At 43.5% G+C, this 14576-nt stretch overlaps 3 protein-coding genes across 17 annotated transcripts; 1 reads left to right on the top strand and 2 right to left on the bottom strand.

Annotated features, from left to right (window-relative positions):
- The first annotated feature begins 400 nt into the window (after positions 1–400).
- On the top strand, positions 401–9089 carry ReepA (Receptor expression enhancing protein A). 14 transcript variants are annotated; one of them, XM_017074293.4, is made up of 9 exons: positions 401–796; positions 873–923; positions 3225–3297; positions 3771–3968; positions 4036–4149; positions 6468–6742; positions 7272–7398; positions 7465–8320; positions 8565–9089. In XM_017074293.4, exons 2-8 carry the CDS (start codon positions 892–894, stop codon positions 8317–8319), a joined length of 1674 nt encoding a protein of 557 aa, XP_016929782.2. In that variant the 5' UTR covers positions 401–796; positions 873–891; the 3' UTR covers position 8320; positions 8565–9089. The 14 variants fall into 14 exon arrangements, with proteins under 14 accessions (XP_016929782.2, XP_016929784.2, XP_016929783.2 ...); XM_017074295.4 differs by having other exon boundaries at positions 401–809; positions 7468–8209; XM_017074294.4 differs by having other exon boundaries at positions 402–809; positions 7468–8320.
- A 111-nt stretch (positions 9090–9200) lies between these two features.
- LOC108008568 (uridine phosphorylase 1) lies at positions 9201–12070 on the bottom strand. Of its 2 annotated transcripts, none has more exons than XM_036813764.3 (4): positions 11377–12070; positions 10490–10689; positions 9639–10322; positions 9201–9478 (listed from the first exon to the last, which is right to left on the bottom strand). In XM_036813764.3, the coding sequence occupies exons 1-4, from the start codon at positions 11381–11383 to the stop codon at positions 9284–9286; spliced, it is 1086 nt and encodes a 361-aa protein (XP_036669659.2). In that variant the 5' UTR covers positions 11384–12070; the 3' UTR covers positions 9201–9283. The 2 variants fall into 2 exon arrangements, with proteins under 2 accessions (XP_036669659.2, XP_016927927.1); XM_017072438.4 differs by lacking the exon at positions 11377–12070 and adding an exon at positions 10755–10910.
- A 155-nt stretch (positions 12071–12225) lies between these two features.
- CNBP (CCHC-type zinc finger nucleic acid binding protein) lies at positions 12226–14457 on the bottom strand. Its single transcript, XM_017071993.4, has one exon. It carries the CDS (start codon positions 14224–14226, stop codon positions 13723–13725), a length of 504 nt encoding a protein of 167 aa, XP_016927482.2. The 5' UTR covers positions 14227–14457; the 3' UTR covers positions 12226–13722.
- Between the last annotated feature and the right edge of the window lie 119 nt (positions 14458–14576).

Raw genomic sequence — 14576 nt, 5'->3', positions numbered from 1 at the left:
TAATGCTTTGAAAAATTAAAATATGTATTAACAAAGTTTGGTTATTTATAATTCAATTCTTTATTGTAAGTATTCGTTTTAAGTAAGTATTCCCTCACTTGAAATTAAAGTATGTAGACACTACATTGGAGAGCTCTTAAATTTTAGACAATTAAATTTGTATGGAACCTTTGACAATCAGAGCAGCAGAAACAAAAAAGGACACTTCAGTAATCTAAAGTTTTTTGGAATACCCCATCTGTTTCGAATAATGTGAAATAGTCTGGATGTGACCATATCGCTGTGGTATTTGGTATTCATCAGGTTGGTATTTTTTAGTATTTTCTGACACTTACGGTGGTTTGTGTGGTTTCAAACACTGTTGGCGCTTCGCCCCGTCGTTTCTCAACACGAAAAACACAGCAGCCAGCTTTGTTGTTGTTCATCTGTCTCTGTCTCGCAAGCGTTGCTTTTTTTTGCCTGGGAATTAAACAAAAGCGATTTGTTCGCGGGCAATGCATTCGCAAAAGTGGGCACAAAACATCGGTTGTTCCGAGTGAAAATGGAGATGCACAAAGCCATGTAGTTGAAACCGAGCTAGTGAGTCGCAAATTATCCAGTGGCGACGCAACAAGGTGCTAAAAATTGCGTAGCCAAATAATTTCGAAGTCCTGCTGCACAAATCGTAGTCACCCACAAAAAAATTATTAAAACCAAGTGAAATAGGTGAAGTTTAGATAGTTCGAAATTACCCGGAGTGTCGTCCAAAAAAAACAGAAACATATAGCACACGCGGAAATAGTCGAGGAATTTGCAGGTGATAATTAAGGGTGAGAAGGAAGAAAGGATAACGGAGTACACCTACGTAATACCCTGTATTTTTCTAACCCTAGAACCAATAAGACCTTCAAGATGATCAGCAGCCTGTTTTCGCGGCTCATAATGTGAGTAATCAGTGGTAATCGGTTACCCCAGAACCAGTAATCCCCAACTTCATGACCCCCGTAAGCGAGCAGAGCGTGAGTGCGAGTGAGAGCGCTGCAGCTGCTGACCCCCAAATATCAGAAAATTATACCAACTTTTCAAGCTCGGCCTTCAGAATCAAGAGAAAAAGCACCTACGAAAGTCAGAGTCGTCGATTCCAAATGGTGTGGGCGTCACGCTTCTGATTATTTGTGTATTTCCGTGGTTTCTCGATTGGTTGTTTGTTTATTAATCAGCTGTCGCCGTTGCGCCGCAAAGTACCGTTCACTTGTGACGGTGTGTGTGCGCGTAACCCTCAATTGAACTCCTAATTTGGAGTTTCCACTTTCCGAGGCTCCAAGTCCCCGGGTTTCCGAGGCCGTCGCACTCGTCTCGCCCGATTTGGGTGCAGAACATGTGCATATAGCCGCGATACGGGGCGACCCGGCGACTCTCTTTGTGACTCCATTGTTGTCAATATTTATAGATCGCGGTCGAATTGGCAAACCTAACGATTGCTCATACGCCACAGTGGCGGCCAAGTTGATAGCTGCACTTTATTGGGACATAGAATACAGTCTTCGTTCGACACAGTCAACTAATTAAGTGTAGTAAAGAAGTTATGGGTTTTACACTGTATATTATTCTAAAATACAGGTAAAGTTGGAGATAGAATACAGTCTTCGTTCGACACAGTCAACTAATTAAGTGTAGTAAACAAGTTATAGGTTTTACACTGTATATTATTCTAAAATACAGGTAAAGTAATTCGAACAAAATTTTAGATATCTTGTTAGTATTTCAAGTTTAGGTACTTAAAGATTTTAAAAGTTAGATATTTTTGTTACTAAAATTACAAAAATTTCGCCCTAATGCATCAGCATTTATATATACATATCTAAATGCAGATAAGTAATTAAACTACTTCAGAATACTTTTAAAAGTTGATAGCTGCACTTTATTGGGAGATAGAATACAGTCCTTGCTCGTTACAGTCAACTAATTGAGTATCGTAAATAAGTTATAGGATTTATTGGTATTCTATATATTACTATAAAGTAACGGGAAAGTATTTCGAAAAAAATTAGCGGTCTTTTATCAGTAGTTTCGAAAAGAAAAAATTTACTTACACAGAAAGATAATATAAAGTTAGATGTTTCTTTTACTAAAATTACAAAAATATCGCCCTAATGCGCAAGCATAAATATATATATTTAAATCCAGATGAGTCCTTTAAATACTTCAGAATATTTTTAAAATGACTAACTTCCTTTTTAAATCGGTATAATACTTAAAAATATTTTTTGAATTAATAATAGCCGTTATAAATCTGTAAATATAATTTAAAAGTTTTCCAACGAGTATATTATTAAAGACGGTAATATAATTTTAGTCAGAAAGTTGAGAAAAAAATTTAAAATAATTTTTAGTTATAAACGGACAGTTTTTACGTTGTATTAAATAAAATCTTTCGAATGCTTTTCTCACAATGTTTTCCAAATTTGAGCCCAAGAACAACATTAGAAGAATTCCCTTACATATTATTTTTGAAGATTTAAAGATCTGACTTTGAAGTGCTAGATTTCTAAACACATCTGTCGGTCGGAACTGCGGCACATTCCTCCGTGTAAACATTGCCACGGGCTGCCTCTCTATCGCCAGTTCTCTCTCGACCCGATCGCGGGTTTATTAATAGACCCCCCGCCTGAGCGTTAGACGCCGGATCTCCGATCTCTGATCTCCTCCGGCAGTCTCTGCTCGGCGTTCAAGCGGCCAGGAACAGCGATCTGCTATCTGCGCTGCGGGCAATGCATCCCCGTTGCCATGAGGCCCATCTATCAGCAGGAGCAGCCGCTCTTCTACCAGCGGCCAGCTAATCTCCGACGCCTACGTCATCCGCCGGGCACCGTCTACGGTCGCAGCTATTCGCTCGAGGATCAGCCGGAGGATGTGATCCCCGTCTATCCAAAGTTTATCTACGCCACACAGCAGCAGCAGCAGCAAAGGGCTCAGTATCCACTGTACCAGCTGGGCGACTCACTGAGCTCGCTGGAGAGTGATTTCCCCGAGAATGAGTACAGTGGAGCCTACATAGTTGAACCGAATGTTCCCCCCACGCCCAAAGTGGTCCAGAATCTCAATGCCCTAGGGCGACTCTTGGAGCTCCTGCAGCGCTGTCCTCTGCCGTGTCTCTCCTTCAACACCGCCTGCATCTGCTCGCTGATCGTCATATTTCTCGCACCGCGCACTTGTGCCCAGAGTTTACTGTTTCCCGCTTTCAGATTGTTCTGCGGCACCCTGTACCCGGCCTACGCCTCCTACAAGGCCGTCAGGACCAAGGATGTCAAGGAATATGTGAGTCTCTATATCGGAACTTACTTTAAAACCTAAAAAAATAATATCTCCCTTATAATCACTTATAACATCAAGTAATAATATCTCTTAATTTGTTTAATAGCAGACCATATATGTATAGTAATAATTAGCCTCCAAATTACATTAATATTTCAGATTTCATTCAAAATCATTGCTTTAAATTGTATTTTATTATTATAGAGTACTTAAATACATTTTTATAAGCTTAAAAACTTAATGTAATATTTACTCCGGTATAATAATTTATTATTCCATTTCATATTTCACTTAATGGGTATTTAATACCCCTCATCTGACCTAATTGGTCATCAATTTGTCAGATTTCATTTAAATGATGTGCTATAAATTGTTTTTTATTATGAGAACTTAAATACTTCAAGAAAAATATTAAAAATATGACCAAGATTCCCTTTTTACAATCATTTTATGCCTTTGTATGTATCTCTCTTTAGGTAAAATGGATGATGTACTGGATTGTCTTTGCATTTTTCACCTGCATCGAAACATTCACGGACATCTTCATCTCCTGGCTGCCGTTCTACTACGAGGTGAAGGTGGCCCTGGTCTTCTGGCTCCTCTCGCCGGCCACAAAGGGCAGTTCGACGTTGTATCGCAAATTCGTGCATCCCATGCTGACGCGCCACGAACAGGTGGGGCCTAAAATCTCAATTATACATTGTATCTCTCTGTACATCTAGAATTACTCTCTTTGTTTAGGAGATCGACGAGTACGTGAACCAGGCCAAAGAGCGGGGCTATTCGGCGGTCCTGCAGCTGGGCTCCAAGGGAGTCAACTATGCCACCAACGTCCTCATGCAGACGGCCATTAAGGTAATCCTCCCCACACCATCCACACACAGCCCCCACTGACACACTCCCCTCACCCAACCAACCAACCCATCCACCCACCATCTCGCACACTCACTCGACTCATTTGGCCATTTTTCGATCGCCTCCAGCGTCGTTGCATAAAATGAGCTTCAGCTGTTCTATATTCGAAACATTTTGCGCAACACTCTCGCGTGCTCATCTTGATCATCATCGCCAAACTGGTCAGCAAATCCGCAGCAGCTCCTCCACCAAGAGAATCATCATCATCACCGCCTGCATCATCAGCTCGCCTTCTCTTTACATTTACTTTTATTATTATTTAGTTTAAACGTCTAGAATTGAATGCTCTTTTGTGCCATTTGCGTGTTTCTTTCGATTTCGATTTAGTTTGTAGTGTGTTTCTCTTTGTGTAGCTAGATCACTATATACACTATAAGTGATATACGCCGAAAGATAAATCAACATGTTGAAACGATGTAATAAAAACAAAAACTGAACAAACCAAAACCATGCCAAAGATCCCAGATACCCGTCGCAATTCACAGCTGTTTGTAAACAATTCAGATGTGGGCCAAGACACTTGTGGGCAGCAATCGATTGTATAGAATCTGGAGGGCAGAGGTGCATTAGTTCATAAATAAATAATGCCCGTTGATGTAGGTCAAAAGAAAAGAATAAACGATCTGAAAGGTGCAAGTGATTATGATATATAGATTAATTTCAACATTCCAAATGGTTAGCTCACAGTGAGCTTACAAGTAAATCGAATTAATCATACGCTTTCTGGAAATCTTGAGCTTCGTTCTTTGGTAGCAGACAAAGGAATTCGTTCATATGTATTTTAAGGAAGATGGAAAGTTTATGTTCTTATAATACATTTGATACTCCTTTATCCCAGCTAACTAGATTTTTTACAAACAGTTGTTCCTCCTATTTCTGAACTTTTTTGTGACAGGAAGAGTGTCCTAATACTTGATACTTGAACTTGATTTGTTTGGTTGTTGAACCTGAATATATATATAGTATTCTATTACATATTTCAAAGAAACAAAGTGGTAGGTTTACTTATGAAGTATATAGCGAATTAATCATCAGAAAGGGAGCTGAGCTGATCTCCTTTGTTCCTAGACAAAGAAACTTGTTTTCCTTGGAAACAAAGACCAAATGTACTCTTTCAAGTAGGTATACCTACATTTGGGTCCTCAAATAGAGTCCATTGTGCGTTGTTTATTGCAAAGACATCTGCCGGCACTCCTTGGTTCCACATTTGCATTCCGCTGATTTCATTGTCCCCTTCCCAGTTGCCCAGTTGCACAATTCTAATTCCAATTCCGAATCGCCTCTAGGGTAGGGCATATAAATATAAATAGATAGATAGATACCGGGCATGAGACAATTCTTGAGCGTGTGTGTATGTGCCTCATTTGACCCAGCTGCAATTCATTTCAATTTGAGACTTTTGCGTTGCCTCTATTTTAATTAACTTTTTCGTTTCTTCACTTATGTTTCTTTGCATTTAACCAAACCACCAATCAAAAACAAAACGATCAAAATCCCAACTAAACGCACCTGCCTGCACCGCTCGATTGCAACTAACCCGCTAACTGCTAGACCTATGCGCTGACCACGGCTCCATCGGTCCACGGACGTGGCTTGCATAACTCCCATTCGGCGGACGAGCTGTCCCGGGGTCAGGACATGATGGACAGCACGGACAACTGGCTGCCGCGTGCCAGTTCCCTGAGCAGCATCGATAGCTACACGGAGAACATCTACGAGCCGAGGGGCGATACCAGGCGCCTGGTCATCCGTGAGGTTTCCGAGGAGGTGGAGCAAGAGGATGAGCCCATGGGTGACGCCGGAGCAGCCCGTCTGCGTGACTTGCCAGTCCGGAAGGCTCAGCCACGTCGAGCCGCCGGCACCGCCAGAACTGGAGGCAAACGTGGCCAGAGGAGCAATGATGCAGAAGCCACCGGCAGCTCTACCAATGTGATCCGTTCGCGCCGAAAGCTGCGCGATCCCACGCCCGATGTGGACGTGGAGACCTACTAGAGATGGCCACCATCCAACAACAGATACTCAGCGAACGATCGAATTTTAAGCACTCAGCGATACACTCACATGTCCACATCACCATAACCCTGTCGCCCACTTGCTGTTTTAATTTTTTCCAATCATGTATTATTGCTATGTTTACACCTAAGTTTTCGACTAGTTGTAGTTAAAATTAAATAACTCAAATGCCAACTCTTGTGCTCTACTCCACCAACCATGACCAATCACGACCATCTACTTGACATCATCTTTCTATCGTGAAGGGAGGTGGCAATCTGGTGCAGACGATCAAGCGGAGCTACAGCCTCAGCGATCTGAGCGAGCCCGATATGCATCGCACACAGGACGAAATGGACGCCGTGATGATGTCCTCGATGGCCTCGTCGGCGGTGGTCATGCGTTCGCCATCCACGGGTGCTCGTCTCCTGAGGCCAAGGAATCAGACGCCAGTGGGCAGATCCGGCAGCGGCACCCGCCACTCCACTGGCATGTATTTCACGGAGGTGGATGTGACCGCCAAGAATGCGGGCGATTTCAAGTGAGTGTCTGATCATAAATAGCAAACAAGAAGGTACCACAAAAATTCAGAGTTGTAGGGAAATCACTTATAATTAGTTACATTGATCAGAAAATCAATATTGTATGGTCATCTAAATGATCTTTATAGTTATAATTCAAACATTATTCAATATCATTTTATTTTTTTTTAATAGATAATTTAATGTCAACCAATATTTAAGCAAGGAAGAATATTTAAACCAGACACTTAAACAAAGAGTTTGTTACTTATATTGATAAGAAAAGTTTATAATATTTGAATATTTAATATTGGTTTTGAAGCAATTACTTTTTCACTAAGGGTTTACCATTTACATTGATCAAAACAGTTAATATTTTAATACTTCATATTATTTATGGTCCTAGAATTTTGAAATATAATTATAATATTTAAAGACAAAGATACGATAAAGACAAGATATATCTTTGTATCTTGACAATTATTTTTTTTGTGGTATTTCATAAGTATTATATTGGAATCTTATTGATTTGTTTCTTATCTACACCAGCTACAACATTCGCAGCCAGGATGACATCAGCTCCGGCTACTCGAGTGCCGAGCCCGTGAGCGGTCTTAGTCGCACCTCCTCCATGACGAATGCTTCCAAGGGTCGGGCCAAGTCCAAACGCAATGAGGTAGGGATCACTTGGGTATTTTTATCTGCGACTATCTTAACCCTTTTGGAGATTGGTGTTGGTTAGCAGTTGCTGGAAGAGATGAGGGACGAGGTCTACTTAGAGAACCAGCTGTACTTTCAAGGTGTGCGAGGGGAGAACTCGATTCCAGCGGCCCAAGAACTAAAGATTGTGGAGAGCTTTGAAAGAATCCCATTTCGGGAGCAGGAGGAGAATGATAACGCGGAGGATGAGGACTTCTTTGAGGCCATGCCTTTAATAGAGGAGGAGATAAATGAAGTGGAGTTGTCCAACCCAGAACCACAAAATAATTTTACACAAGAGGAGGAGTTTGAAGATGCATTATTCGAAGAACCAAATCAACTAGATTCAACCCAAGTGGATACCAAAAAAAACAATGATTTAAGCGGGGAGGTACATATAGAGAAGTTACAAAATCTGAGTACGAATGGATCCGCCGACACTACTGAACCGCACCAATGCAAACCATATGTCCAACCACCCATAGATCCCTTTTTATTGGTTTTGAGCACTTCCGCATCCGCACCAGATCCCTTTCTGCCCGAACGACAGCGTCCAATGTCGCCTCGTGAAATGCGGGCCACCCTGGAGGAGATTAAGCACAGCTTCCGCGCACAACTCGAACCAGAGCCCTCCATATCGAGCTCCCCGTCGCCCTCCTTGCGACCCAGGGCCAACCATGGCAAGGGGCGAGCTCCACCTCCGCCCCTGCCGCCGAAGAGGCACTCGTTGAGTCCACAACCGGACGCCATCAGCCAGACATCGACGGGCAGCGTGGAACGCAAGTCAGGTATCGGCCAACTGTTCAAGCATATCAAAGCTAATGTGCTGCGTAACAAAGCTAATCCCAGCCAGCGGCCAGAGGATGAGCAGGTGGCGGCCAGAGAGACGCAGATTTGAAGTAAGCCCAGCCGCAAGCCCGTTTTCGAAGCTCTCATCATCCCAGTGTTATGTTTCGCTCACCGCCGGGCGTTTTCAGCTCCGCCTTTAACTTCCATGGCCCCCAAAAATATGGCATTATCCTTTTGTACAATTTTGCTACAGTTACTAACACCCAGTTTTAAGGATTTGCAGCATGTTGTTTGAAATGTTCCTTGCAATGACTGTATTCTAATCTTTTGTTTTACTTCCTTGATTTATTGCAGGACAAATCCATGTCTGCTAGCTGCACCACCTTGCCCCGGTCGAGCAGCCGGAAATCGGAGAGATCCCAGGTGGGTGGGACTGCCACTGGTCAGGTGAAAATGCGCAACAAGTCGGAGAAGTAGTGGAGCACCGATCTTTGGCCATCCATCTTTATCAAGATATTGATTTTAGGTGGATGGAAAGTAAAATCCATAGAACCAGAACCTCATGTTTTAGTTTAAATTGTAACTTAATACGGATATATCGATACAGATTATGATAATATTAGCTATATATGCATATGCATTGTGTACTTTGTTTGTGATTCTATTAGAGCTCCAGGTGCACTACGTCCCTGGTCGCCATTGGTACTCATTTCGTGACTAGTTTAGCGTTAAGCGAGTCTCCTAGCCTCTGCCCAAAGGCTCTCCAACAGCTGTACTAACCAAAAATTAAACCCGAAGAAACCTATCAATTGTGTGTAGCATAAATTCCTAAAATTGTAATTGAGCATTAAATAAAAGAATCTATACCATTGAACTGAATACATGGAGGTGTCATTGATGATCAAAACTATTAAGGTTGTTAGAAGAAAGTTGGTAGTTAATTTAAGATACTTGCCAACCTACTTATAAGGAGTATGCAAAATATTATAAGACTTTTGAAGACTCGTTCAGAAAAACTTTCATTATATTTACTATCACGTCGAAACGAAATTTTTACTTAGGATACGGGATTATTATTCAGCTTCCTCTGCAGGTGCCTTTTGGGTGTCTCCAGCCGCTCCCTGAGAAGCTCTTTTATCGGTCTCATCCTCGGGTTCCTCCGACAAGTTGTCATTTTCGTTAAAGTAAAGAGTCTTGCGAATATATCGAGCCACCAACTCCTGAGGTCGTTTCTCCCACTTGGCCAAAATCTCATGAGGAGTTTTGATCTAGGTTGGATTAATTTTAAAATGCGAGGGAAAAGTTAAACACTATCACAAATATAAGGATAATAATTATGTAAAATTATGATATTTTTAACATGTTTAGATATGATATGATATGATATGATATGATAAGATATGATAGTCTGAATACATTTAAGCTCACCTGATCTCCATTGAGGCGATTTAGAATGGCCACGCAGACGACTGCTCCCCTGATGTTGGCCCGACTGGTGAGGGCGGCAAAGGCCAGACTCTCCATCTCGATGTTCTTCACCTGCTGGCTCTGCAGATGCTCCAAGTAGGTCTGTTTATTTTCAAGCGTGTATTCGCAAAAGGCGCCGTCTAATCGGGATTGGCCCTCGTAGAAATCGTGGGCACACAGTGTCCTCCCTATCACGGTATCGAAATTGTCCTTATCCGGATCGTGGCACATCTTGATTTCATCGGCCAGTCCCTCGTCCAGCTGACTAGCATGCTGGACACTGATACCGTGCACCAGGATCTCGTGGGCGGGATTCAGTCGCCCATCGACCGCTTCGGAGGAGATGACAACAGTTCCGGGATCGACGCCTATACCCCCACAGGTGCCAATCCTAATAAAGACGGGGTCCTTGCACTTGGCGTGGTACATCATCTTGATGAGCTCGTGTAGCAGGATGGAGATCGAGGGACAGCCCATTCCGTGGCTGGCGCAGAGCACGGGACCCACCTTGAACAGGGAGAATCGCTTGCCCGCCTCCGCCATGTCCCTTAGTTTGGTGGCCGCATTAATCTTCAGTCCGATCTCCTGCATCACGTAGTAGGCAAAGTTCTCCATCCGTCCCGGGGTTCCTCCCATGCAAACAAACTAGTAATACGCATACAAGATTTAGAAAGGTTAAAAAACGTGATACAATTTGGTACTGATAATAAGGAAGTCCCAACAATACGGTTTCAATTTTACAAAACTATTATAAATTCTTATGTTGAACTATGTTTATGATGGGTTATAACAAGAAAATAAATAGTACTTACCCGCACATCTCCGAAAACCTTTGGGAAGTCGGTGGTCTCTGTGTCAAGTCCCAGGTGATAAAGTATGTCGGGCTGCAGGCACTTCAGGCACGGATTCAGACCGCAGAGGGTACATTCCTTGGGCTCCTCGTCCTTTTTGCAGCCATCCCGCATCTGCCTGACCAACTTGGCGAGCGTCTTGCTCTGGGCATTGACGATAGCTATGGGATGCGGTCAGTATTACAAGGAGTCTCGGAAGGTATTTCTCCAAATATTGATTAGTTACCCTTTAGTTGGCCCACCTCATTGGCCAAACGACATGTGCAATCACTACAATTACTTTTGGGCATATTTATATTTTTTTTTTATTACAAATAAAATTTTGTAGGACGTACTTCCAGAAGCAGTTTTAGGTAAACTTCAAATTTGATAATAGAAACGTCAGAAACTTTCAAATTGATTAAAAACACGAGTTATAAATTTTTACAATGTGAATATTTTATATTATTTTATTGTTGTATTTTTTATTAAGAAACATATAGGAAGTATAATTTGTTTAAGCTGTTGTGATTATCTTTTTATTTCAAAATATTTTGGGAAAAAAATGTTAAAACATTTAAATGGTCAAATATAGTTTTGAGGTAAAAAAAACACTAAGAATATGTAATGGAATTTACTTTGGTCTTGCAAATATATTTGGTATGCCTAAACTTTGAGAACTTATAATTTTTGTCTGATTCTCATGGTAAACTGAAGATAAAAGATAGATAATTACGAGTTTAAGCCCTACTCTTAACATAAAAAGAATACGAGTGTCTGTTGTGATAAAATCAATATTTTAAATCTTGCAAACTTATCTTTACTTATGCCTCAGTTAATAGATAGTAAGGTTGCATCTCAGTATTTACCATCCATTGGGAAAAGCTGGCCGAAACATGTGATGAGTGTTTCCAGAACATCTGCACCACCCCTCGTAGGCCTAAGTAAGAGCAGCGATTATTTTATACGCCCCGCAATGAAATACAGTGAAACAGCGAAAAAGAGGTTAAACCGGCTTGCGAACCGCCGAAACAGCTTTTGCCAACCGCTCTTCTTCTTGCCATGCGGCTCCAGAGACTCGGAGTGCAGCTTTCGCGGAGTCTTCCCCCGCCCCTCCTCCTGCGCACCCAGCCATCGTGATCGTCACACATGCGCAGCAGCTGATGCGCGAGCGCTGACCTTGACCCTCAATTGGAGTCGCTGTGGACTGCCGACTTGTTGCCAAGTGCAGCCGGCGGAGTTGAAGTTGCCACCCCAACTCGACTCGCTCTCTCCGCTCCTCTCTTTTCCGCCGCCTTTTTCGCACAGCCATTTTTCACCATTAGCGGCGACTGTACTTTGCAGCACGATATATTCACTTAGCGTTTGTATGTATGCCTGTGCGGTGGTACGAAAACTGCAAAGAAAGCGGCATACACACATATGTTGAGTGAGAGCGGGAGAGAGCCCCCATCAGCTGCCCGCGCCATGTGTTCGCAGCTGCAATTGCCGGCAAACTGGTTGCGCGAGAGAGGGAGAAAGATAGAGAGTGATCGCTCTCTCCGGGTCAGAGGCGGCTGATCTCGAAACTTGCAAGGGGGTCGATAAGGGATTTTAAAAATAAACAAAGCAATAAAATTAATTTAATGATGTGTTGATTGACTTTTTTTACAAAACATTTTGAGGGGTGTTCTTGTTGCAAACCCCCCTTTCCCAAAAACATTACACATGCTTTGCAATTATTTTTTTTTGTCTCAAATCAGCAGCTCCAGCATTTTAATTTACAATTAAAAAACAATCACAGTGATATTTGAATTTTCATTTTCTTCATCGTACGTAGGTTTCGCATCTTTTGTGTCCCGTCCGTCCAACTGAACTGAAGGTGTGTGTGTGCCATTGTCTTCTTCTTCCCCCGGTGAGTGTTCTGAGTGCTGCTTGCTAGTCTTCTTCTTGTGGGCTGCCCTGCCGCTGCTTCTTCTTCAACCCGCTTAGCTCATCCTCTCCAGCGTTGCGTTCCGTTTTCATAGTCGTCGTCGTATGTCTACCATTGTTGATGTTCTCTTCTTGTTCTTTGTCTGCTTCTCTGTTCTTGTTTGCTGCCCCCTTTGGCTCCACAGCTATTCGCTATATAGCATGCTACCCCGCTCGAGAGATCTTGCCGGGCGTCTTGGATCATGATGGGTGTATATGGTATAGGTGTATACTAGTATGGTATGGATGACAATGGTAATGGTATGGGTGGCTTAGGGGTGGGTGGTGGTGGGATACTGGTTACTGGGTAGGCAGTCGTTCATCCTGTAGAATTCCCAAGGCTCGCCGGCAGCAGCTGGATGGAGTGGAGTGCAGTGGAGTGGTAACGTATGGTCTTCTCTTTTCGCCGCCTGATTCTTCGCATTTTCATTGGTTTTTTTTATCATTTTTATTTACGCTTTTTCTTTCGGTTGTTTCTGGCTGTGGAACTCCTAATAGGATCATTATCTTTATATAGTATTCTTTAAGGTATTTTTTGTTTTTTTATATAATCTTATATAGTTTCATTCCATTCGTTATAATGTAATTAGTAAATTCAAACACTTTTTGCAGCATAATCATATAGGTATAATTATAGTAAAGTGGTTTGCTTGGTGATTTCTCTTGTTGTTGCTGTTGCGGTTTAGTCTCATCTTACAAATTGGGTCGTCGTGTCTTCTTCTTCCTCTTCCTCATCCTCTCTACGTCGGCGTCATCTGCTCTCTCGGCTGCACAGCTGCCGTTGGCTATCGTCTTCAGGTTCTTCTCGTAGAGCCTTTCTACCTCTACTGATTCTTCTGGTGGCTTTCCCTTTCCCTTTTGGAAAGCCCAATTCTTCTGCATCTGCTTCTCTTCTCTCAGTTCTTGGGACGTTGGCACCGCGCTGCAGGCTCGGCTTTTGGAATCAGAGATGGTTTACTCGATGATTTTCTGGATTATAGATGTATATCGTCTGCGTGTGTTAATGGGTGTATGTGGTGTGAGTGGGTGGGTGTGGGGGCTTTTATATTTTTGGAGGGGTTGATCTTGACTTGGGTGCTGCTGCTGTTGTTGTTGCTGTTGGCTGGCATTTGTGAATGTTGTAGCAAATTGATTTTTCGTTTTTCATATTTTTTTTTCTTCTTCTCATCTTCTTCTGGTTGTTATTCGTGTGTTGAATTGTTACTCATTCCCTCCTTCGATGATTACATTTTTTTTTTTGAGGTGCCACTGGTGGTGGGTGGCGCCTAGTTCCGTCCTCCCTTCTCGTCGCACTCGCGCCTCAGATGTCCGCTCTTGCCGCAGCCGTAGCAAGTCTTGGAGGTCTCCGGGCAGTTCTTGGAGATGTGACCGGTGCGGTTGCACTTGTAGCACGACACATTGGCCGGTCCACGCTCGATTGCGGCCTCGGGGCAGTTGCGCACCCAGTGCCCGGTCTTGTTGCACCGATAGCAGGTCGGGTTGTCCGCCTGGGTGCAGTCCTTCGAGATGTGACCGATGCCGTTGCAGCGGTAGCAGCGCTCGGCCTCCTCGGGGCAGGCACGTGCGAAGTGCCCGAACTGGTTGCATTTGTAGCACTTCTCGCGGTTGCGACGCATGCCGCCTTCGCTGCCGCGCATACCGCCGCCACCACCACCACCGCCGCCGCCTCCTCCGCCGACGCCACCTGGTCCTCCGCCGCCGCCGAGACTGCAGTCCCGGGCAAAGTGGCCCGGCCGGTTGCACTTGTAGCACGTGGCAGACATCGACATCTTTGCTTCGCTTTTGGTTAGATTACGACTCGGGAATCCCTCTGGATCGAACGCTTCTTCTCTCAACTTCCTCGCACACTCACTGGTTCCACGGCCCTCGAGCACTACACACTGCTTGCGCTGGATGCGAAAAAACCACACAGACGAACAGGATCTCCGGCTTCCTCAGATTTCCTCGCCGTATTTTCGACGCCAAAAGTTAAAATGGCTGCCGCTGGGCGAACGAGTACCGAGTACAGATGGTATCGACTACTCGTCAGAGTTGCTTCGGTTGCGCTTCAATGCAACGCTGCTCCTCCACGCGGTGCACATTGGTTCGGGATGCGGCGACTACGGAACGAAATGTGGGA

The sequence above is a fragment of the Drosophila suzukii genome, chromosome 2R (genome assembly GCF_043229965.1).
Source record: "Drosophila suzukii chromosome 2R, CBGP_Dsuzu_IsoJpt1.0, whole genome shotgun sequence".
NCBI classification, from domain to species: domain Eukaryota; kingdom Metazoa; phylum Arthropoda; class Insecta; order Diptera; family Drosophilidae; genus Drosophila; species Drosophila suzukii.
The sequence above is the reverse complement of the archived record's forward strand: the minus strand, read 5'-3'. Positions and strand labels throughout refer to the sequence as shown.